Source organism: Leuresthes tenuis, unplaced genomic scaffold (genome assembly GCF_036924035.1).
Source record: "Leuresthes tenuis unplaced genomic scaffold, fLeuTen1.0.hap1 SCAF_20, whole genome shotgun sequence".
NCBI lineage: Eukaryota > Metazoa > Chordata > Actinopteri > Atheriniformes > Atherinopsidae > Leuresthes > Leuresthes tenuis.
Window position 1 is genome coordinate 650,408 of NW_027325374.1, and position 24,307 is coordinate 674,714.

The 24,307-nt window shown below is 44.3% G+C and overlaps 1 protein-coding gene across 3 annotated transcripts in view; it reads right to left on the reverse strand.

Annotated features, from left to right (window-relative positions):
* Positions 1-205: 205 nt before the first annotated feature.
* Positions 206-24,307, reverse strand: part of LOC140278672 (cGMP-dependent protein kinase 1-like) — a 58,059-nt gene continuing 33,957 nt past the window's right edge. Inside the window, exons 1-16 of one of the 3 annotated variants that reach the window (XM_072373735.1) lie at positions 22,714-23,061; positions 20,884-20,989; positions 18,877-18,940; positions 18,697-18,774; positions 18,513-18,607; positions 17,016-17,081; positions 15,260-15,334; positions 7,510-7,606; positions 5,098-5,237; positions 4,907-4,996; positions 4,651-4,792; positions 3,982-4,145; positions 3,782-3,904; positions 3,651-3,713; positions 3,500-3,566; positions 206-1,545 (exon numbers count right to left, since the gene is read on the reverse strand). In XM_072373735.1, the coding sequence (XP_072229836.1) occupies positions 1,447-1,545; positions 3,500-3,566; positions 3,651-3,713; positions 3,782-3,904; positions 3,982-4,145; positions 4,651-4,792; positions 4,907-4,996; positions 5,098-5,237; positions 7,510-7,606; positions 15,260-15,334; positions 17,016-17,081; positions 18,513-18,607; positions 18,697-18,774; positions 18,877-18,940; positions 20,884-20,936 (1,416 nt within the window). In that variant the 5' untranslated portion in view covers positions 20,937-20,989; positions 22,714-23,061 and the 3' untranslated portion in view covers positions 206-1,446. Of the gene's footprint in view, positions 1,546-3,499; positions 3,567-3,650; positions 3,714-3,781; positions 3,905-3,981; positions 4,146-4,650; positions 4,793-4,906; positions 4,997-5,097; positions 5,238-7,509; positions 7,607-7,706; positions 8,214-15,259; positions 15,335-17,015; positions 17,082-18,512; positions 18,608-18,696; positions 18,775-18,876; positions 18,941-20,883; positions 20,990-22,713; positions 23,062-24,307 lie in introns of those variants that run through there. The other 2 variants (XM_072373734.1, XM_072373736.1) reach the window with 2 other exon arrangements.

Below are 24,307 nucleotides of genomic sequence, written 5' to 3' on the forward strand. Positions count from 1 at the left end.
GTGTAAAGAAGTTCTCACCTGAAGGTGCTGAAAACGTCTTCCTCCACCAGCCGAAACAAGCTAACAGGATTATTATTGAATAACAGGAAATTATTGAATCATATTAAAACATTAAATGTTTTAAATCTTCTGATTGTCATTTCTGCTTGAAGAAGAAACAAAGAAGAGTCTCAGTTTGTTCTTCCAACTTTAATCATTTCAGCAGTTTTTGTTTTGTTTCTAACAGTCATGATCATCTGAGGTTTCTTCACTCTGTTAACAGCAATAATAATAATAATAATAATAATAATAATAATAATAACAACAATAATAATAATAATAATAATAATCACAGTAAAACATCAGAAGCACGGCACTCTCAGTATAAATCACAAACATTTGAGCTTCATCACACAAACTGAAATATAAACTTTCTCCTTCTGGTCCAAACACGTCAGTTTGAACGTTTGTTTCTGCCTTTATCTTTTATCCAGAGAGACTTACAGGTAGGCAGGTAGGGTCGGGGGGTCTTTCCTAAGGACCCTGACTGGAGACAGAACCTTTCATGCAGGGGATTTGAACCCAGATCTCCCACAGGGAAGGTGGGAATCACACCACTACCCTCGCTCTGCTACCACACCCAACCTTTCTGTCCACAAGTTCCACAAAATGAAGGCGGGTTTGTGTGTTCAGAAGTGAATTCTGCCAGAGGGGGGCCTCGCCCATCCTCCGGCCCACATTAGAGAGTCACACCTGGTCCTGTAGGGCCACAGAGGCCCTGGATGTCTAAGAGTCCCCTCGGGACAAACTGACTCAGAGTCTTTTCTGGAATCAGTAAAACTTTTCTGATCCCAGAATCCAACCAGCAGCTCTTAGAAGTCCAACTTCCAGCTCTGTTTTACTGGAGCATATGAGCCTTGGGGGCCCAAATAACCCGAGGCCCCGGAAGAGATCAAGATGCAGCTGTGGATTCTCCTCCGGGAAGCACTTAGTGTTGACTTTATTTAACCAGAAGTTCTGCTGATCCGTGGAAGGAGGGATCGTGTTTCAGAGTTCTGACGGCTCCCTGGAAGCCAAAGGAGCCGTGAAGACTTTCTTTCATTAAAAACTCCGATGCCGTGCTCTGTGATGCTTCATCAGTCCTTTTACTGTAGCTGCAGAAATAAAGATATGAGCAGCTGGTGGAAAGTTCCTCTGCAACCGAAGCAGGAACCTGGTTCTGGTAGAATCGTCTCAGACGTGTTTGCCTTTCCTGACAGCAGACTGAGATCCAAATGATTCAAAGGGTTCAAAGTTAAAAACGGGCCTGTAAACAAATGCAGCTGACTTCATCATCCTTCCTCCAGCTTTCAGGGACCTCTGGTTCTTTTCCATCATGCGTCAGGTACAGTACATGAGTCCAGTTCCTGCATCACAGCCGCTCCTTTTTAGCCTGGTGACACTTCGTCTTATCAGGCTTTGGACTCTTTAAAAGTCGCAGTCCCATCCAGAGTTGTCATCTGGTGGCGGTTCCTCTGCATCCTCAGGGAAGCTGTCAAAGTTACTGGTGTCGATCTGGGAGGAGACCTGTAGAGAAGAACAGGAAGTCAAAAGAAATGTACCTGCCTTTAACCTCGTGCTCACAAATGGCTCTTTTCCTCTCGTACCTACTCGACTTGACCCGGTTCTTAGGGTTTCCCTGTAGGTCGCAGCACCTGGTGTCAGGGACACTACATGTCTACATGCAAAGCCCAGACCAAGCAGCAGGTATATATATATATATATATATATATATATACCACCGCTTCGATGGCCAGTAAACCGAGAGGTCGAGTCGCTCGGGGGTGAAAAGAGCCAGAACACAACCGACTCATGTATGGGACAGTTTGAGACATGCCTGATGGCTCCACTAGAGGGCGCACTGAAGAACTGAGACACAGGATGTAGATAATAAACACGGAGACAATAGAGGAAGTTAATGCTGGTTGATGTAAAAATGGCAGCTGCAGAGTCAGAGATGGTATCTAAGGACTCTAAATTAACCCTTTAAGGTCTGGGCTTTTTTCTGGGCTTTAAGGCTGCAGCTTAAAAATGCTCAGAGATGAAAGAGTGCACTGAGTTTATGAAGGTCGTACAGTTAATCACCTAATTTGCATGTGGTGACATCACTGTGTGGCGGCGCCTTGGATTACAGAATCCTTCTGGTGAAAGTTTCCTTTTTGATCCTTTTCTGGATTCATGAACACAACTATGAACAAAGCTGTTCCAACTTATGATCTTTTTCATTTATCCACGTAAAAACAACAGAAAATCAGTAAAATGTCTTTAATCAGATCCTGATTCTTCAGTGTCTGAGTGGCCAAGAACTGGTGTTCATATCTGTTTCATCTGTTCACAGAGTCCAGAGATCATCAGTTAGGAGGAGGAACAGCAGCTCAGCATCTGTCACATCTGTCTCCTCCACAGCCAACAGGCTCATCAGAGTGTCTGATCTCCCTGGTTAACTTCATTAGTATTCAGAGAAACCCAGTTCTAATTACTGCTGACACACTGGTTTCCATTCAGACCCCCCTGGTACACTTCATCAGGCTCTAACGCTCACCTGGACATCTTCCATATGAACACTTCCTGTTAGCTGCATGAGCTAACGGCCAAACGCTTCCTGTTAGCTGCATGAGCTAACGGCCAAACCCTTCCTGTTAGCTGCATGAGCTAACGGTCAAACGCTTCCTGTTAGCTGCATGAGCTAACGGCCAAACGCTTCCTGTTAGCTGCATGAGCTAACGGCCAAACGCTTCCTGTTAGCTGCATGAGCTAACGGCCAAACCCTTCCTGTTAGCTGCATGAGCTAACGGTCAAACGCTTCCTGTTAGCTGCATGAGCTAACGGCCAAACGCTTCCTGTTAGCTGCATGAGCTAACGGCCAAACACTTCCTGTTAGCTGCATGAGCTAACGGTCAAACACTTCCTGTTAGCTGCATGAGCTAACGGCCAAACACTTCCTGTTAGCTGCATGAGCTAACGGCCAAACACTTCCTGTTAGCTGCATGAGCTAACGGCCAAACACTTCCTGTTAGCTACATGAGCTAACGGCCAAACACTTCCTGTTAGCTGCATGAGCTAACGGCCAAACACTTCCTGTTGGCTGCATGACGGCGTCACTGACTCAGCGTTTCATTCCATTCATCAGTTTACTGGAACATTTTGAACACGAAGACATTAATTCAGGGATAATTCTGATACAATTTGTCAGTTATCTGGTGGCAGAAACCAGATCTGATGTTAATGTGGGACTTTCTGTTTTACTCAGGGTGGGGGGCTTGTGATTCTGAGACATCTGATCACTTCTGGTCAGAGACGCAGGACATGGGGCCAGCTGATGGAACTAAAGATGGAACTAAAACCATGTAGATTTCTGTCCTGAGACTGAAGAACAGGGTCTGAACACCTGCTTATTGGTGATGTCACACAACCCATCCATAGAAGTCATCCGGAGGTCTGTATCCTGTGGAGAAAGAGCTGAAACGAAAGGTGTGCTCACCTCAGGTATGATGGGTGGAGTCAGAGTTCCTTTCCTCAGACCTTCCCAGTTAAATCCTTCGAACCACCTGAACACAGAGACACACATTGGTTTCATCTTGACTGAACTGGCACCTGAACGCATGCCGGCTGAATGTTTGTGGACGGCTCACTTGTGCTTCTGGATGTCCTTGACTCCGTTTTTCAGGTTTCCGAGTCTCTCTGAGGGATTATCTCTGCACAAACAGTTAAATTAATGATCATCCTGCAGGTGAGATCAGTGGATTCTGCACAGACTCTCTACCTGCAGAGCTTCTTGATGAGGTTGGCAGCGTTCTTTGTGATCTTTTTGGGGAATTCGATCATGTCGATGCCTCTCAGGATGATGTTGTAGGTTTTCATTGGATCTGGACCTGAGAACGGAGGACTGGAGACACAGACTGGGACTTTAGAATGATGGCTGCCATAAGTCTGACTCTGATCTCTAACGGTTTCCACCCTCACCTGCCGGTCAGCAGCTCGTACATCAGGATGCCCAGAGACCAGTAGTCTGCAGAGACGTCGTGGCCCTTGTTGAGGATGATCTCCGGGGCAACGTACTCCGGCGTTCCACAAAAGGTCCACGTCTTCTTACAGAAACCGATTTTCTTGGCAAAGCCAAAGTCCACCTGCATGAAAACAAAAGTGTGGTTTTTATTTGCCTTCCTTGATAATGTGACACAACAGTTGAGTTCAAAGCAGGATTTTAGGATTTTAATCATCTAAAGACCCTGAAAGTCCAGGTTTTAGAGAGATGTGACGGATTTTAGTTTGTCAGCTAATTTATACAAACACTAAGAAAAGAAAGTAGAGGAAAGTATTTATATATTCACTTTATTCTAAATATATTCACTTTATTCTAAATATATTCACTTTATTGACTTTGTTCTGAACATTTGAACTTTATTCACTTTATTCTGAACATTTGAACTTTATTCACTTTATTCTGAACATTTGAACTTTATTCACTTTGTTCTGAACATTTTCACTTTATTCACTTTGTTCTGAACATTTTCACTTTGTTCTGAACATTTTCACTTTGTTAATGAAAGAAAAGGGAAGTTCTCCCTCTAACACGCCTTGGTCTCCATTAAACAGCGTATTCATAAGCTCCCCGCAGAGGGCGGTCCGTACCAGCTTGGCGTATCCTCGGCTGTCCAGTATGAGGTTTTCTGGCTTCAGGTCTCTGTATATGATGCCTTTGGCGTGCAGGTAGGCGAACGCTTCGACCACGCAGCCTGTGTAGAACCTGGTGGTCGAATCCTCAAACGAACCCCTGAAACACAAAAACAGGCAGACCTCTGAGGAGGTTTTCAAGATGTTTCAAACTATTTAAGCTCAGAAAACAAACGTCCATCGCAGCCAAAGGAGACTTCTTTGAGCCGTGTACCTGTCTCTCAGAATGGTCCACAGCTCCCCACCCAGACACGCCTCCATCAGCATGTACAGATATTTGCTGTCTTTGAACGTCCGGTACAACCTGAACACAAACAGCAAGGAGTCACAGAGAAGAAGGGCTCACATCTGCTCACATCTGGAACTCCAGGAAGCCGAGACTCTGAGTCTGAATCGGTCTGTAACCTGACGATGAAGTCGGAGTGCGCCTCCGTCATGATGTGCTTCTCGGAGCGGATGTGTTCCTGCTGTCTCGTGTCCACGATGTGACGCTTCTTCAGGATCTTCATGGCGAACGTCTTGGCCTCTTCGCTCTTCAGCTGCACCTGAAAGAACAACAATCAGCTGATCCTCAGAAGGCCTGAGGGCTTTAAACTGTCAAAGAGACGCTGAAGGTCTGAAGGCGTGATGCATCACAGCTTTGAAGTAACACCAGAGAATTTTTGCTCTTCAGCTCCCCCTACAGGTGTGGAATGCAACACCTCTGTCATGAAACCGAATCTCCATGTGATCCCTGCACATCCACAGCCATCCACAGGAATTTGATGTCACGTTGAAGAGGCCACAAACATGTTATGTAACCATAAAACGGTGCGGTCTCCTTCTCCTCCCTCCCTCTTCACCACAACGGACCGGAGCAGCGCCCTCACCATTCTGTTTACTGTAACCAGGAGTGAATCATTCAAGCCCAGAAACACAGGAAGAAACCCTTTCTGTGATCATTCAGGTTTATAAAATGCCAGCAAAAACCAAACAGCTGCCAAACATTCTCCCATTCAGAGAAGAGCAGAATATCTGCTGTTACCCATCGTTTCTGGTTCCTGAACCAAGGCTGAAAGTTAAAACTACGGATGCAGTCGTCTTTATTTTCAGGTCTCTAAATGAGCCGTGGCCCTGTTATAACCATACCCAGGGGTCCCATCGTGTCCTCAGCAGCTTCTGTGTTACTCTGGGTCCGAATGAAGCTACAACTCTTTTCCAAACACAGTGAAGCGGCCGAGAAGCGGCCGTGAAGCGGCAGAGAAGCGGCTGAGAAGCGGCTGAAAAGCGGCTGAGAAGCGACTGAGAAGTGGCTGTGAAGCGGCTGAGAAGCGGCTGAAAAGCGGCTGTGAAGCGGCTGAGAAGCGGCTGAAAAGCGGCTGTGAAGCGGCTGAGAAGCGGCTGAGAAGCGGCTGAGAAGCGGCTGAAAAGCGGCTGAAAAGCGGCTGAGAAGCGGCTGAGAAGCGGCTGTGAAGCGGCTGAAAAGCGGCTGAGAAGCGGCTGAGAAGCGGCTGAGAAGCGGCTGTGAAGCGGCTGAGAAGCGGCTGTGTGTCAGAGCAGCTTTCAGGCTGTAAACATCTCTCTGAGCTGTTTATAGAACATGACACAATCTTCTATCTGCAGATGGCTTCTTCACGCCAGGTAATCTGAGCTCCGACAGATGGAGAGGTCACACACCAGAGCAGCTGGGCGGGGTTCCTCCATCAGGAGATTCTCCAGCAGATCTCTTTCACTTCTCTGAAAGGGTGGAAAGATTCTTGGAAGTCTGAAGTTCTGATTATGTTGAATATAAAGATCCAGGCAGCAGCCGGTCAGCTTAGCGTAAAGCCTGAGTTCAATAAATCCATCAACATGTTAAAGTTGCTGATAAACCGGCTGCATTCCATTCAGTGGAGCTGGTTCTTTCTTTGGTTGTTCAAACCCGAATCGGACACCTTCAGCCCGAGCCAGGCCCATGATTTAACCTGAGTCCAGTGTTCATGCTAAGCTAACAGGATACTAGCTATACTTTGGCATTTCTGTATTTAACAGCTTTTCAGCATGTGTAAATTATATGATCAATAACATTAGAGTGATTAGAGTAATCTGAGTATTCTGAATACAGTAATCTGAGTATTCTGATTACTGTAACATTAATATTTAATCCTTATGAATGGGGGGGGGCAGTCATATGTCTGCTTACCTCTCAGAATATTATAGTAATCAGAACATTTACAGAAACCTGAATCTGTTCTGATTTTATTTCCCTTCATTTCAGTTTTAATGCTGACTCAGTACTTTGTCAGACTGAACGCTCTGTTGGGGTCAGACAGGCAGACTGGAGGTCAGAGGTCAGATCTTTCCTCAGAGCAGCGTTATCCTCTGACCAAACGCCTAAAAATACCTCCGGAGGGATGACGGGGATCCTGAGCGGGGATCCCTTCCTGTTTTGGGCAAACCCTCTGCAGGGCTTCCCCTTCAACCTTTACTCCTCTGCAGCCCCGCCTCCTGCAGCAGAGAAACCCGACCCCCCCCCCCCCTCCATGTCACATCATACGTCCATTAAATCAGTCAATCATAAATCTGTCAGATCAGAATAAATCTTCTCCCCACAGCAGCATAGGTTGGTATCAGAGGGAAACTCAGTGAATAAAAGTGAATAAAAGCCTGATGAACTGAAGACTTCTCTGTGAGCCCGGCTCACTGGTTTCCAGTTTCCTGCCCTGATACTTTACTGGAAAGATGCCGTAAATAACTGAGCGGGCAAACATAGACGGGTTATTGACGATAGTTTCAGGATCTAAAACTTTCCCAAACCAATGAGTGACTGAGAACAGTTCAATGAAAGCACACATTTACCAGCTCGACTCGTCCGAATCCTCCCACTCCCAGCGTGTCGATGATGTTGAAGTCGTTCAGCTTCAGACTGGAGAAGAAGGCGTTCTCTGCCTCATATCTGCAAACCAGACACAGGAAAACACGTTGGCTACACTCAGACCGCGCTTCAGAGCAGACGAAACCCTCCAGTTCCCCAGAAAAACATCCTGCAGCTGTACCTGCAGCATTTAACCACGTGGAAAAAGGGGAACTTCTTTGAGGTGTGGATGGAGAAGGAGGTGATGGGAAAGGAGAAGGAGGGAGACGGCAGGCTGGTGAGGCGCTCTCTCTGCCGCCTCACCGGGACGGGAATCAGCTCTCTCATGTCCAAGTCTGAGGCAGCTTTTACTCAAACTTCTCTACCAAGAATCCGCCGATAGATTTTCAAAGACTGCTTCAGGAATGTAATTTTGCCACAAAAATGGAGCTCTGCAGATGACGGTTTGAGTTGTTTTTCTGCAGAAAACACAAAGATTCGTTCGTCACGAGAACGTCCGGCAAAGCGTCCGTAAGAGAGCGGTCTCAAAGGAGGAGGCCCACGTCCAGTTTACATGGTGAGGGTCGCGGCGCTGGAAGCCGTGCACGCTCAGGGTTCTGCGGGGGTTCCGGTGGTGCGCTGAGGTTGCCAGATCCTCCAGCTCTTTGTGCATTAAGGTTACAAAGGAGTTTCCAGAGGTGAACACGGAGCTGCCAGACTCCAGGAGACGAGCTCAGACAGCAGCTCGATTCTCTGTTTGTTACCAGCAGGAGAAAACTCTGTCTGAGACTCTGGAGACGGTGGAGCTGGAAGAGTCCAGGTGAGACGCTCAAAGTGAAGCTGTGACAGGTTCTGTGCAGCCTGCAGCGGCCCTCAGCATGTAATGGCACCTGAGAGGACCGTCATGGTGGGGCTCTGCTGCTGGTATTTTTAGCAGCTGGAAACATTGCTCAGAGGTTCACCCGGTAAAGGCAGATCAGTTATTAAAAAGCCTGGCTGCCAGTCAGAAGGCTGTGGGACAGACTGTCCTGACTCCGAAGGGTTGGACCCAGCCAAGGCTGCAGGGATCATCAGAGCTTCCTTCACCATCTGTGGGCTCCACGCTGACTCTGGCTTTACTCTGTTTGTGCTTCCATGTAAAAGTGTTTCTGCTGTAAAGAAGCCGAGGCTGTGCATATAACGCAGGTACGACGCTCTCCTCTTCTCTCGAGGAGTTACTGGGAGCCGATGATCCTCTGAACTATATAACAACTACAAGAACAACTGGCCAATGGCTGCTGTCCTTTGTTCACACACCTCCGCACCCTCCCAGAATAGCTCAGTGTGCCCTGAAAGACAGCAGAAAGCACTTTGTCCCGACTGCCCTGAAGGTCAAGGTGGCCATTAATGGTCCACAGTGTGGTCACATGCAGAGTGTATGAGGGGAACTCGACTGGTGGCTGTTTCTACCTGAGGCCGCCCACATATCTGGAAGCAGAGCAGTGTTTTCACTGAACACCATCGTAACGACTCCATCGTTTGGATTGGTCTCTGGTGAAGGAAGCCTCGGTCCAGAGGATGAATAATCCAGGCCAAGGCTTCCTGTTGTGTGATGGTTATTGTTTGAAAGCAGACAACCGTAAAAATGGCTGTTTAACGACAGTATTGTGATGATTCTGTGACTGATGCAGGTCCCAAATTAGATTATCAAGCATTGGAGCTCTGTGCAGGACTGTTTCCGTCTTCAGTTTCCTGGTGTGTAAAAATAACACACATATATGTGTTGGTTTAGGTCGAGTGGCTCCTGTCTGACCCCTGTTTTAACAGCCCACCCCCACTCAGCTGACCGAGCCAAGTAATGCATGAGCACCGTTAATTACTGCGTTTAAACATTTTGGATATATTAACCTCATTAAACAGTTCTACATCTTTATCAGAAACATGCCGATAATGTAACGTTAGCACAGCGAGAGTGAGGAGAGGACCGGTGTTGTGTTGGAAACACACCTTAAACACAGCTGCAGGTTGTCTGAGTTACAGAACGGAACCGTTCAGCTAGAAAGCTTCAGCTAACAAAGTAATGTGGGAACAATAATGTTCATCTTTCAGAAAGGAGCAGCAGTAACTCCTTAGAAGTTGGTGTACGTCATCTTCATTAGCTAAGCTGTTAGCATTAGCTTCAGTTAGCAAAGTAATGTGGGAACAATAATGTTCATCTTTCAGAAAGGAACAGCAGTAACTCCTTAGAAGTTGGTGTACGTCATCTTCATTAGCTAAGCTGTTAGCATTAGCTTCAGCTAACAAAGTAATGTGGGAACAATAATGTTCATCTTTCAGAAAGGAGCAGCAGTAACTCCTTAGAAGTTGGTGTACGTCATCTTCATTGGCTAAGCTGTTAGCGTTAGCTTCAGCTAACAAAGTAATGTGGGAACAATAATGTTCATCTTTAAGCTGTTAGCGTTAGCTGCTGCTAACAAAGTAATGTGGGAACAATAATGTTCATCTTTCAGAAAGGAACAGCAGGAACTCCTTAGAAGTTGGTGTACGTCATCTTCATTAGCTAAGCTGTTAGCGTTAGCTGCTGCTAAAGGGAGAAATAAATCAGTAAATAAACCATGAGGAGTTTTTTCATTAGCTAAGCTGTTAGCGTTAGCTGCTGCTAAAGGAAGAAATAAATCAGTAAATAAACCATGAGGAGTTATTTCTCAGATGCTTCCATTTCCCTGCTCTGAAGTTCAGGCTCTGAGAGCTGGAACTGATCCTCTTTGTGGTTCAGGTGTTGAAGTTTTGTATAAAATATAATGACTGTAGGAAACTGCATCGTTTTCCACTTGGACCAAATTTCATTTTGAAGTTTACTTATGAACAAACTTGCTGTTTGTTTAGGTTGAGGCATTAAAATATTAGATTTGCTAAAAGAGGCTGGTTAAGCAGAACATTCACAGGATTATGGTAACCCTGACACAGAAATGTTCTATTTGTACTTTTCCTGTTTATATCTGAGACAACAGCAGAATGTGTTCCTGAACATCAGAGGATACACACTTCTATTATCAATCAGTCGGACATTTCATTCACATTAAACACTAAAATTACAATGTGTCAAACACAAAGAGCTTCATAAATCACAATTTAATAGCTTTAGATACAAGATGTTCACTTAACATTTGATCTGTTGTCGTATATCTTGAGGAAGCTGATCATTTATGTGTATAAATAGTAAAATCTGGTGGAAACGAGCTGTGGCTGCAGAGAGAATAACCGGCACTGCGTCCCAGCAGATTTCTGTGTTTCTGCCTCCTGGAAGCAGTGGAATCAGATTTCTGCAGAAACAGAAGCCGCTGCGGGTCGTTCAGAACAAATAAACGGGTTAAATTTAGTCTGAGATGGTGAGAGAGATTAACAGGAAGTGAAGGACGGGATGGACGTGAACGCACCACTTTCTGCTTGTAATCTGCATTTCATTCAGTCTCTGGGTCAACTCTTTTAGTTTTTACATATTATTATATTTATATTTTCATGTAAATTCACACTTTTTCTGATTTAAATGTGGAGGGAGCTTCACAGACCCAGAAATCATCATGAATAATTTGCACGTGTGAAGGACAAACAAACACTCGGATTACACGCACTGTTTGCTGTTTACCGTTACCATAGCAGCCATGATTGACAGCAGGACACCTGGTGTCCCGCCATAAGAGTTCATCACATGACCAACAGCCTTCTGACCCACAACAGCCTCTAAATGTTTACAGAAACGTCTGAATTCTGACTGTTTCCGCTGTTCTGACCTCACCTTTCCTACCTTCAGCCCTTTGATCTGAGCCAGAACCAAGCAGGACCAGAACATCTCCATGTTGGCGTGATTTAAACACACTGCTTTGCATAAAGTTATTAACAAAGGTAAAGACGACAAAAAAACAATTCAAGTCAAGAAATATCTACGAATCCCTGAAAGTAAACGATGTGACTTCAGTGTTCATTATTATAAAGTCAGTAAGACCAAGTATGTTCAGAGCTGCAGGCGGCCAGCAGGGCGGCGCCAGTGTGGATTTGAAAATGACGTGTTGCTTCAAAGCAGCACCTGCCTTAAAGTTATCTTATCTAATCTGCACATGCATGGGGGGGGGTTCTGAATTATATTTGTCATTAAATAGAAGAAAGAAACCGGTGGAGGGCAGCGGCTGATACCACAGCACGATGTGGGAAGTGTGAAATAAAACAACCATCTGATGTGAACCGCTGTATGAATCTATTTTACAGCTTTGGCTCGATCCATTCTACATTTATGAGCTTTGAACTGTTATTGGAGGCTCCTCTGTCACCGTTTACAGCAGCTGTCAGCTTCCCGTCAGCAGCTCAGAGCCTCTGTGCAGGAAAGACGGTTCGATGCTTTCCAGCCGGGGAGACTGCAGCCAGGGTGGAAACAGGAAAGGAGGAGGGATTACTGTTGTTTACTGAGAGCATTCATCTGTGTTACCTGCTGACTCCGTATCGGAGGTCTTCAGCTTAGTGGTTGCCAAGCAACAAGCACGGAGGAAAGAGTCTCTGTTGTCATATCAGGTATGCAACAAAATTTCTTAGAGCTTCTCTAATTTGTGCAAATTAAAAGCAATTCCAAAGCAATAAATAAGACGGACAAACAGTGAAACCCATAAAACAGACGTGAAATCCTTCATTTAAACATAAATATACGGCAAAGCAAAGTTTAAAACACCCCAAATACATCCATGGAGCTCTTTGGAGACTTCAAGCACACGTTTCTTTCTGCTCCACCTCAACTTTCCAAAAGCTCATCCACTGATATTTATCTGTTTCTATATTCATTTATTTATTTGGATTAATATCAATCATAATATCAGCCACATTGACCAGTAATACTGAAGAATATCACGTGCACCGGCAAAGAAAAAGGAGAAAGTAATCTACAGCGTTAGCTTCAAACTAGCTAAACTCATTAGCTTAATGTTTAAAATGCTAAACACACAACGTTAGCCATCCGAGGAGCTTGAATAAGGAACTCTGGACGACTTCCTCTTCTTGGTTATTGAAGACATTTCACCTTTCATTTGCAAGCCTATGAGTATCAGCTCATAAGTACCAGAGCGGCCGTTCCAAGGCCTCATGTATGTCACTGAATAAAAAGTACACCGAATGTCTTCAAGAACCAGGAAGTCGTCCAGCTCCTAGGGCGCCCATGACCCGGATAACCGAGGATCTGCGCCGGCTTACAACCAACATTAAAACCAACATTAAAACCAACATTACAACCAACATTAAAACCAACATTAAAACCAACATTAAAACCAACATTAAAACCAACATTAAAACCAACATTAAAACCTACATTAAAACCTACATTAAAACCAACATTAAAACCAACATTAAAACCAACATTAAAACCAACATTAAAACCAACATTAAAACCAACATTAAAACCTACATTAAAACCAACATTAAAACCAACATTAAAACCAACATTAAAACCAACATTAAAACCAACATTAAAACCTACATTAAAACCTACATTAAAACCAACATTACAACCAACATTAAAACCAACATTAAAACCAACATTAAAACCAACATTAAAACCAACATTAAAACCAACATTAAAACCTACATTAAAACCTACATTAAAACCAACAATAAAACCAACATTAAAACCAACATTAAAACCAACATTAAAACCAACATTAAAACCTACATTAAAACCAACATTAAAACCAACATTAAAACCAACATTAAAACCAACATTAAAACCAACATTAAAACCAACATTAAAACCAACATTAAAACCTACATTAAAACCTACATTAAAACCAACATTAAAACCAACATTAAAACCAACATTAAAACCAACATTAAAACCAACATTAAAACCAACATTAAAACCTACATTAAAACCAACATTAAAACCAACATTAAAACCAACATTAAAACCAACATTAAAACCAACATTAAAACCTACATTAAAACCTACATTAAAACCAACATTAAAACCAACATTAAAACCAACATTAAAACCAACATTAAAACCAACATTAAAACCAACATTAAAACCAACATTAAAACCAACATTAAAACCAACATTAAAACCTACATTAAAACCTACATTAAAACCAACATTAAAACCAACATTAAAACCAACATTAAAACCAACATTAAAACCAACATTAAAACCTACATTAAAACCAACATTAAAACCTACATTAAAACCAACATTAAAACCAACATTAAAACCAACATTAAAACCAACATTAAAACCAACATTAAAACCAACATTAAAACCAACATTAAAACCAACATTAAAACCAACATTAAAACCAACATTAAAACCAACATTAAAACCAACATTAAAACCAACATTAAAACCTACATTAAAACCAACATTAAAACCAACATTAAAACCAACATTAAAACCAACATTAAAACCAACATTAAAACCAACATTAAAACCAACATTAAAACCAACATTAAAACCAACATTAAAACCAACATTAAAACCAACATTAAAACCAACATTAAAACCAACATTAAAACCAACATTAAAACCAACATTAAAACCTACATTAAAACCAACATTAAAACCAACATTAAAACCTACATTAAAACCAACATTAAAACCAACATTAAAACCAACATTAAAACCAACATTAAAACCAACATTAAAACCAACATTAAAACCAACATTAAAACCAACATTAAAACCAACATTAAAACCAACACTAAAACCAACATTAAAACCAACATTAAAACCAACATTAAAACCAACATTAAAACCAACATTAAAACCAACATTAAAACCAACATTAAAACCAACATTAAAACCAACATTAAAACCTACATTAAAACCAACATTAAAACCTACATTAAAACCAACATTAAAACCAACATTAAAACCAACATTAAAACCAACATTAAAACCAACATTAAAACCAACATTAAAACCAACATTAAAACCAACATTAAAACCAACATTAAAACCAACATTAAAACCTACATTAAAACCAACATTAAAACCAACATTAAAACCAACATTAAAACCTACATTAAAACCTACATTAAAACCAACATTAAAACCTACATTAAAACCAACGTTAAAACCAACATTAAAACCAACATTAAAACCAACATTAAAACCAACATTAAAACCTACATTAAAACCAACATTATAACCAACATTAAAACCTACATTAAAACCAACATTAAAACCAACATTAAAACCAACATTAAAACCAACATAAAAATCTACATTAAAACCAACATTAAAACTCAACCAATAAGGCAACAAAGGCTGAACTGTGTAACTGCAGAGATGAGCCTCGCTTTGTGAATATTCTTTCCTGAACCTGAGTTTTACCCCCTCACTGCTCCGGTTTAAACGTGAAACTTCGTTTTTAAACATTACTGTCTTCATTTGGAACGAAGTGAGGTGTAAAAGGAATAAAAGCCAGTGTGCTTCAGTCCTGCCTCAGACAGCTGGTATTATTAGCTGCTCTTACATAAGCTCAGAGTCCCGTTTCTCCTGTAAACATGAGCCTTCAGACGCCATCACAGAGGCTTAAAGGAGCATACCGCCAGATTTCAGGTTTGTTTCATCGCTTCATCTAAAACGACACGACTCTACATCCAATCTGATGTTTTCAGGCAGCTGCAAATAAAACATCTGCTCACTAAATACATTTGATAGATATTCACATTAATGCTGAAGCTTCTGCTCAGTCAGAAAAGTGTTTTTGTTGGAGCTGAAATAATAAATTGTGTTTCACCTACTTGGCTTTAGCTTCAGCGTCCTCGTAGGCTTTGTTTGAAACGTCGTCCAGTCCACCAATCAGATGCTTGAATGAGCTGAGGAGGGAAAGATGATTCACATCACATTTATTCATGTCATTCTTAATTAAAGTGAATGGCTTTAATGGCTGCAGCTCAGCTCATTCACTCCGGTAAGAACGTCCATCTTACTCAAAGTCAGAAATCTTACCTAACCCTAACCATAAATATCCTGCCATGTTCCACAAAACTATCAGCAGCAAACTCTGTGTGAAGTTAGCCGACTGTCACAGAGCACGGAGTGAATAAACTGTGCTGCAGGGGGGCGTGTGGATGAAGTGGTCCCAGTAGAGTGCCTGTGTAGAAATCCCTCCGTTAGCTCTCCTATAGCTGCAAGTAGCCACATAACAGCAGCTATGAGCTAACAGAGCTATGAGCTAACAGAGCTATGAGCTAACAGCAGCTATGAGCTAACAGCAGCTATGAGCTAACAGAGCTATGAGCTAACAGCAGCTATGAGCTAACAGAGCTATGAGCTAACAGAGCTACGAGCTAACAGCAGCTATGAGCTAACAGCAGCTATGAGCTAACAGAGCTATGAGCTAACAGCAGCTATGAGCTAACAGCAGCTATGAGCTAACAGAGCTATGAGCTAACAGAGCTATGAGCTAACAGCAGCTATGAGCTAACAGAGCTATGAGCTAACAGCAGCTATGAGCTAACAGAGCTATGAGCTAACAGCAGCTATGAGCTAACAGAGCTATGAGCTAACAGAGCTATGAGCTAACAGCAGCTATGAGCTAACAGCAGCTATGAGCTAACAGAGCTATAGCACACGTTCATTCATTCATTCTTCTTAAAGTATTGGTGAAATAAAGACAGATAATGCCTTATTTAGAGGCTGCATCCTCTAAGCCCCGTTCACTCCGTTATATGGATCTCCAGTTATCTAAATATCTTCTGAAGGACGCCGACTTTCACCAAACTGTTCTCAGTGAGCAGATGAACGTATTTCATGCCAGAAATAAGGTTTAAAAACACCGGAGTTCCCCTTTAAGGTCAGTTTAGGCTGATTTCTATGATGATTGCTGTGTGTAGTTTATCATGAGGACCAGCAGATGGCAGCATCACGTTTATGTAAAACTGAAACATCCTGAAGATTTATCACCAAAACCTCCACTTTAAAGGAGCATTTCACAAAAAATGCTGAATCCTGTTCACAACACGACCAGGTGACAGTTCAGCTGTGTGAAGCCTCCCATATGCAGGAAAACTTTATCAGAAAGTGTTTAACACAGAATAACTCCCACATCTGAAGACTCCAGATCTTACAGGGTCCATAACACCACAACTAGATTATTCAGAGAGTATTTCCCATCATGCACCTGGTGGAAACGCATTTTTAAGTGCAGATGTCTTAGAGACATTTGACAGACATTTCGCACGCACCAACTGCACCGCACGGTTTTTAACCTTATCGCCATGGTTACTCTCAGGCTCAGCTTCCCCTGCTTCCTGGTTGGAGGTGACAGCAGCGCACGTGTTGGTTAAAACGCAGACTGAGTCACCGAATGACATAAAACAAGACTAAAGACTTACAGTGATATTAAATGTGTTTGATGTGAGAAATACCGCCTTAAAACAGCCAGGCTTAAGCACCAGATGATCACAGGTGCGCCACGACTCATGAGAGTCACTGGTGTGACATCACTGGTAAATCCTGGAGTGTGTGACCAGCTTTAGGCGCAGAAACACTTACTCTCGGTCGATGACCAGGCAGGTGACGGTCTTGATGGCGATGACGTTGGCTGTCCTCACATCCTCCCTGTCGACACACACAGAGCGGTTAATGATTCGCTTATTTGGTTTGCAGCCGTCAGAGACAGACTCTGGACAACAGGGTAAGAAAATAAACAGAAGGTATCACTTCCTTCTGCATTTAGACCTCCGTCCAGCTGAAACTCAGGTGTGGAGTCATCATTTAAGGTGGAGCTGCTCATCCTGCTGTTCACAGACAGGTTAAAGCTTGATTTACCTTCAAAGATCGGTTCGTGTACCCTGACCCCGAAGATCGGACCGGCCCAGTAACAGCTCTGTGAAACAGTCCCGTCAGTTTGGAAGAACAGCTTCACACTTTGGGTCAAAGTTCAGTCTGAATGTTTGTGGCATCAGGTGTTCACAGAGCTCTGCCCAAAGTTCTTTCCATCGCTTTACCAACAACAAACCTGCTTTCACTTTGTACCCGAACTCATTCCAACCCTGGACTGGTTCACTGGACATTTACTATCCTGTGGGGATACTTAGCAGATTGTGTATTTTGGTCCTGGTTTAACGACTCGGGGGGGGGGGGGAGTTCAGCTTTTCATTTATTGTCTTATTTCAAAGTTGAACTTTTGAAAAATTAGTCTGAAACATGAAGACGTGTCTTTACTTTATAAATGGTCAAATGTACATAAATTTGGTAAAATACGTCTTTAAATAAAAAAACAACAAAGTTTAAGCTCCCAGGATCCTCCGTCCTCTGTCCCAAATCTTTTTCTCTCGGACCCTGACAGATGATGGCTCCACCCGGTCTGCTCAGACTGTTGAGCTGAGGATAGACGGCAGAAGAAGGAGGAAGTTCCCTCTCAGTCGGTCACTTTGTTAAAACACACCTCAGAGCTCAGAGTCAGCAGCAGCTGACATCACCAGAGGTGAGTGACACGTCTGACCTCATCACAGACCTGTCACCCACATCAGAGGAGGACAGCAGGGATTCTCTGAAACAGTCTGATAACCTTGATCTGTACATGACCCCACCGGGTCTGTCCAGAACCGTCCTCTGGCGTTGACCAGAGAACCCTGACCTCAGTCAGGCTGTGTGCTGCGGAGGGATATTTACTCTATTTACTCTCAAACCACATCCATATTTCATATCTTATGAGCTCTATAAACCTTCCACACTTAACATTAGTTTCTATAAACCTTTTACAAATGAAACAAACCCGTTTTAGATGTCCCCTAACAACACCTTCAGTTTGTAAAAAGGTTCCTTTTCTTCTACCAATGGTTCAATCCGGTCCTCACAGAGATAGATAAAGATAGAGAGGTGAGCTGTCCATCAATCCTTTAATAAAACTCTGATCTTATTAAAAGCTGAAGCGTGTCGGGCCTGACCTCTGACCCACGGTACCTGCAGCACACACCAGATATCTGTGAATATTCTTCCTCCAGCATCAGCACTAAAGATGCTGAGGGTCGGGTCACATGATCTTACCCCTGCAGCGCTCTCTCTCCAAACCAATCTCCTCTGGCGAGCTCCCGCAGGTGTACCAGCTCCTGATTGGTTGAATCCCCCTGGGTCACATTCACCTGGCAGGGGATGTGGTGAACAGACGGTCAGGATGGGTCAGCAGATCAATGATGATGAGGTCAGTGACAGGGAGGAGGAGGAGACTGACCTTGCCCTTGCTGATGATGAAGAAGGTGTCTCCTCGCGCTCCCTGTCTGATGATGTAATCGCCGTCCTCATAGTGAGTCTGAGCACAGAAGAGAGCGTCTGACTGGACGATTCACAGCCAGATTCCACCACAAAAGAAGAGTCACAGCATGGAGGGATGTTGTGTTGGTGAAGGACTCACCTCCTCCATGACATCGGCCAGTTTACTGAGAGTTTCCTCTGGAAGACCCTGGAAGGTCGGAACGCTGCACACAAATCATTTCATCTCAATTATCAACCTGTGTTTTATGGCTGATCAGCTGATCCACTAATGCTGATGACCCTGCAGTACAGCACATACGTGTGCACGTGTGCACGTGGCACCTTTTTTATGTGGGCGGAAGGAAGCAACACAACACTAAAAATAATCCACTGCAAATAAGAAAAGTCTTACAGAAGTAAAAGTAAAAGTATTAGCAGCTAAATGTCAAAGTATAAGTACTGATATGGATGGATGAAGGATGGATGGATGGATGGATGGATGAAGGATGGATGGATGGATGGATGGATGAAGGATGGATGGATGGATGGATGGATGGATGGATGGATGGATGGATGGATGGATGGATGGATGGATGGATGGATGGATGGATGGATGGATGGATGGATGGATGGATGGATGGATGAAGGATGGATGGATGGATGGATGGATGAAGGATGGATGGATGGATGGATGGATGGATGGATGGATGGATGGATGGATGGATGGATGGATGGATGGATGGATGGATGGATGGATGGATGGATGGATGGATGGATGGATGAAGGATGGATGGATGGATGGATGGATGGATGGATGGATGGATGGATGGATGGATGGATGGATGGATGGATGGATGGATGGATGGATGGATGGATGGATGGATGGATGGATGGATGGATGATGGATGGATGATGGATGGATGGATGATGGATGGATGGATGGTGGATGGATGGATGGATGGATGGATGGATGGATGGATGGATGGATGGATGGATGGATGGATGATGGATGGATGATGGATGATGGATGGATGGATGGATGGATGGATGGATGATGGATGGATGATGGATGATGGATGGATGGATGGATGGATGGATGGATGATGGATGGATGATGGATGGATGATGGATGGATGGATGATGGATGGATGGATGGATGGATGGATGGATGATGGATGATGGATGGATGGATGGATGGATGGATGATGGATGGATGATGGATGGATGGATGGATGGATGATGGATGGATGATGGATGGATGGATGGATGATGGATGGATGATGGATGGATGGATGGATGGATGGATGATGGATGATGGATGATGGATGGATGGATGGATGATGGATGGATGGATGGATGGATGGATGGATGGATGGATGGATGGATGGATGGATGGATGGATGATGGATGGATGATGGATGGATGGATGATGGATGGATGGATGGTGGATGGATGGATGGATGGATGGATGGATGGATGGATGGATGGATGGATGGATGGATGGATGATGGATGGATGATGGATGATGGATGGATGGATGGATGGATGGATGGATGATGGATGGATGATGGATGGATGGATGATGGATGGATGATGGATGGATGGATGATGGATGGATGGATGGATGGATGGATGGATGATGGATGATGGATGGATGGATGGATGGATGGATGATGGATGGATGATGGATGGATGGATGGATGATGGATGGATGATGGATGGATGGATGGATGATGGATGGATGATGGATGGATGGATGGATGGATGGATGATGGATGATGGATGATGGATGGATGGATGGATGATGGATGGATGGATGGATGGATGATGGATGGATGGATGGATGATGGATGGATGATGGATGGATGGATGGATGGATGGATGGATGGATGGAGTGTGGATCATTAGCCCTGAGATGCTGCTAACCTACTGAATCGTCTTCTCTTTTGGTAACTAGCATGCTAAAGCTAACCAGATTAGCTGCTGAATTCTACTGCCACCTACTGTTGACTTGTTACTGCAGTCAGTTTTAAACCTCAACAGGATTTTGTTTGTTAAAAATACCAATATAATATGTACAATACAATATTTATCTAACCAAAGGCGCCTCTCTTATCGGTGCACCTGCGGTGACTGACTGAATGTGTGCACGTGCACGTGGAGTCACCTCTTGAGGAAGTCCATGTACTCGGTGTGTTTGATGAGTCCAGTTCTCATCATGATGGTCTGGAAACACTGCCGGTCTATGGCCCACAGCTTCACGTGAGTCAGAGCTGAAACACACATTCAGCTTCCCATGAGTCTCGCATGGAAGACCCCAGGAAGCATGCTTCTGCTGCCTCTCAGGGATCTGTACGACGGCGTTAAACAGAGCTTCTGCGTGTTAATATCTTTAATCCGCCTTCGATCTGCACGTGACGCATTCACTCAAATGAAAGCATAAATCATACAGCTGTTTGTGTGCAGGTCTGTGCACGTGTGTGACGTGCAAATGGACAGCAGGTTTCATCAGATGATATCCTGATTCAGTTGTGTTTAAAACCAGCAGACAAACGTCAGGTAACGTTGTTGCTTAGCAACATGAACCAGTCTGCAAGGGCACTGAAGAGCCAACTTTAAAATCTGAAGATCAAATGTTGGAGCTTCATCTCATGAGATGTTGGTCATTTCAGGTCATTTAACCCTTTAAGTGCCCAAGAAAAATAAAGTGAATCTACCGCCACCTTTTCTCCATCACCACCATCTGGGCGACCCGTTTAAAGCCCCGCCCTCTCCGACCCGCCACTCTGAGGGAAATTCTCACCCTCATCAAAACATCTTCTCTTGTTAAATATATTTATATGGACATCTTCCATATAAACACTTCCTGTAGCTAACGGCCACACACTTCCTGTTAGCTGCCTGAGCTAACGGCCAAACACTTCCTGTTAGCTGCATGAGCTAACGGCCAAACACTTCCTGTTAGCTGCATGAGCTAACGGCCAAACACTTCCTGTTAGCTGCATGAGCTAACGGCCAAACACTTCCTGTTAGCTGCATGAGCTAACGGCCAAACACTTCCTGTTAGCTGCATGAGCTAACGGCCACACACTTCCTGTTAGCTGCCTGAGCTAACGGCCAAACACTTCCTGTTAGCTGCATGAGCTAACGGCCAAACACTTCCTGTTAGCTACATGAGCTAACGGCCAAACACTTCCTGTTAGCTGCATGAGCTAACGGCCAAACACTTCCTGTTAGCTGCATGAGCTAACGGCCAAACACTTCCTGTTAGCTGCCTGAGCTAACAGCCAAACACTTCCTATTAGCTGCATGAGCTAACAGCCAAACACTTCCTGTTAGCTGCATGAGCTAACGGAGTCACTGATCCGGCCTTTTATTCCATTCGTCAGTTTACTGGAACATTTTGAACACAAAGACACATTAATTCAGGGATAATTCAGATAAAACACATCTGTCAGATCTGATGTTAATGTGGGACTTTCAGCCTGTTTTACTCAGTTTTGCCACGTTGTTGCTTAAGAGGTTAGCTAACTTGTTTTAGCATCAACAGCAGCTTTTTAGCGTTGGAATATATCCTTCACTGGAGGCTGCCTTTCCACCAGAGACCAACAGCAGCTTGAGGATAAATCTGTGCCAAAAAACTCCTCCACCTCGATATCCTGACCCCCGCCACAGAGTCTAAGTTAAAGCCTCCACTAACATGACGAAGAGGCTTCTTCCCCAAACTGTCAAAGCATCTGAGCTCTGAAAAAGCTCATCAAAGCAGGTAAGAAGGATAACTTCAAAGTAAAAAAAGAAAAAAAAACAAGAAAGAAAGAAAGAAAGAAAGAAAGAAAGAAAGAAAGAAAGAAAGAAAGAAAGAAAGAAAGAAAGAAAGAAAGAAAGAAAGAATGGATGGATGATCAAACCCGGAGGACGAAGGAATAGAAAGAAGGAACCAGAAAAAGACTGAATAAGATGATAAAAAAGGATAAAAATGAGAGGATGAAGGTTGTACCTGCAGACACAACTCAGGGAAGAAAACACTTCCAAAGGTCTCCAACATCCCATAATCCTCAGCAGATGCTCAGGCAGACCTGGTTTCTATGGTTATAGCATGCGGCTGGTTTCCGTGGAGATGCAGATGCTTGGAGAAACTTCCACAGCTTTAATGAGCTGTGTGGGGGTGCTCATGGGTTCAGGTTATGGGGCGGAGCCAAAACTCAACAGATTTTCCTGCAGATGGTTCTGACTGCACCGATGGGTCGGGGGTTCTGATGGTAAACCAGTCAGAGGGTCAGAGAACAGCTGTCAGTGTGAGAGTGTGCACGGCAGAAAGGAAACTGCACTATTAATAGAGTGAGAAGTGCAGCATGTGTGGGCTGAACTGTGAAGTTTCTGTTGTTAACAAGACTGGAAAGAAGAGGATGAGATAAACTTTATTAACAACCGGTCACATGAACAGCTCGTGCACAGAGGACGATTAACTCAGAACTGTAAAGCCTTTGAGCCTCACTCATGGAGAGTGTTTCCCAATCCTGCTCCTCAAGGCTCCTCAGCTTAAAGCTGAAAGAACCGTTCATCTGGGTCAGCTGGAGCAGGAAACATGGGAAACATGGGAAACATGCAGAGCCTTCTGTGAACTTAAAGAACCGTTCATCTGGGTCAGCTGGAGCAGGAAACATGGGAAACCTTGAGGACCAGGACTGAGATGGATGTAGAGGACGAAGATGACTGTAAACTCAGCGTCGTTATTGATCAGAGACCAGCTGGTGGACTTGTTCTCTCTGATCGAGACATTTTCTGGGTTAGAAAACAAGTCTTCATCAGTCTTTCTTCCGCTGGGAAAGACTCGCTTTATTCGAACTTCTGTTGCATTTTTTGCCTCGAATAACCTTTTAATTTCAGTTTGAAGGTTTTAAATCCAGAAACTTTGTTTTTCTGAAAGTGTTGAGAAGCTAAGTCACACAGACGTTCTGTGGTCCCGAGTCCTCAGAACCCAAAACAAAATGAGCGCTGTGAGCGGGGGCGCCAGACGGTGTGGAAGCAGACGGCGTGGAAGCAGACGGCGTGGAAGCAGACGGCGTGGACGCCAGACGGCGTGGAAGCAGACGGCGTGGAAGCAGACGGCGTGGACGCCAGACGGCGTGGAAGCAGACGGCGTGGAAGGAGACGGCGTGGAAGGAGACGGCGTGGAAGCAGACGGCGTGGAAGCAGACGGCGTGGAAGCAGACGGCGTGGACGCCAGACGGCGTGGAAGCAGACGGCGTGGAAGCAGACGGCGTGGAAGCAGACGGCGTGGACGCCAGACGGCGTGGAAGCAGACGGCGTGGAAGGAGACGGCGTGGAAGGAGACGGCGTGGAAGCAGACGGCGTGGAAGCAGACGGCGTGGAAGCAGACGGCGTGGACGCCAGACGGCGTGGAAGCAGACGGCGTGGAAGCAGACGGCGTGGAAGCAGACGGCGTGGACGCCAGACGGCGTGGAAGCAGACGGCGTGGAAGGAGACGGCGTGGAAGGAGACGGCGTGGAAGGAGACGGCGTGGACGCCAGACGGCGTGGAAGCAGACGGCGTGGAAGCAGACGGCGTGGAAGCAGACGGCGTGGACGCCA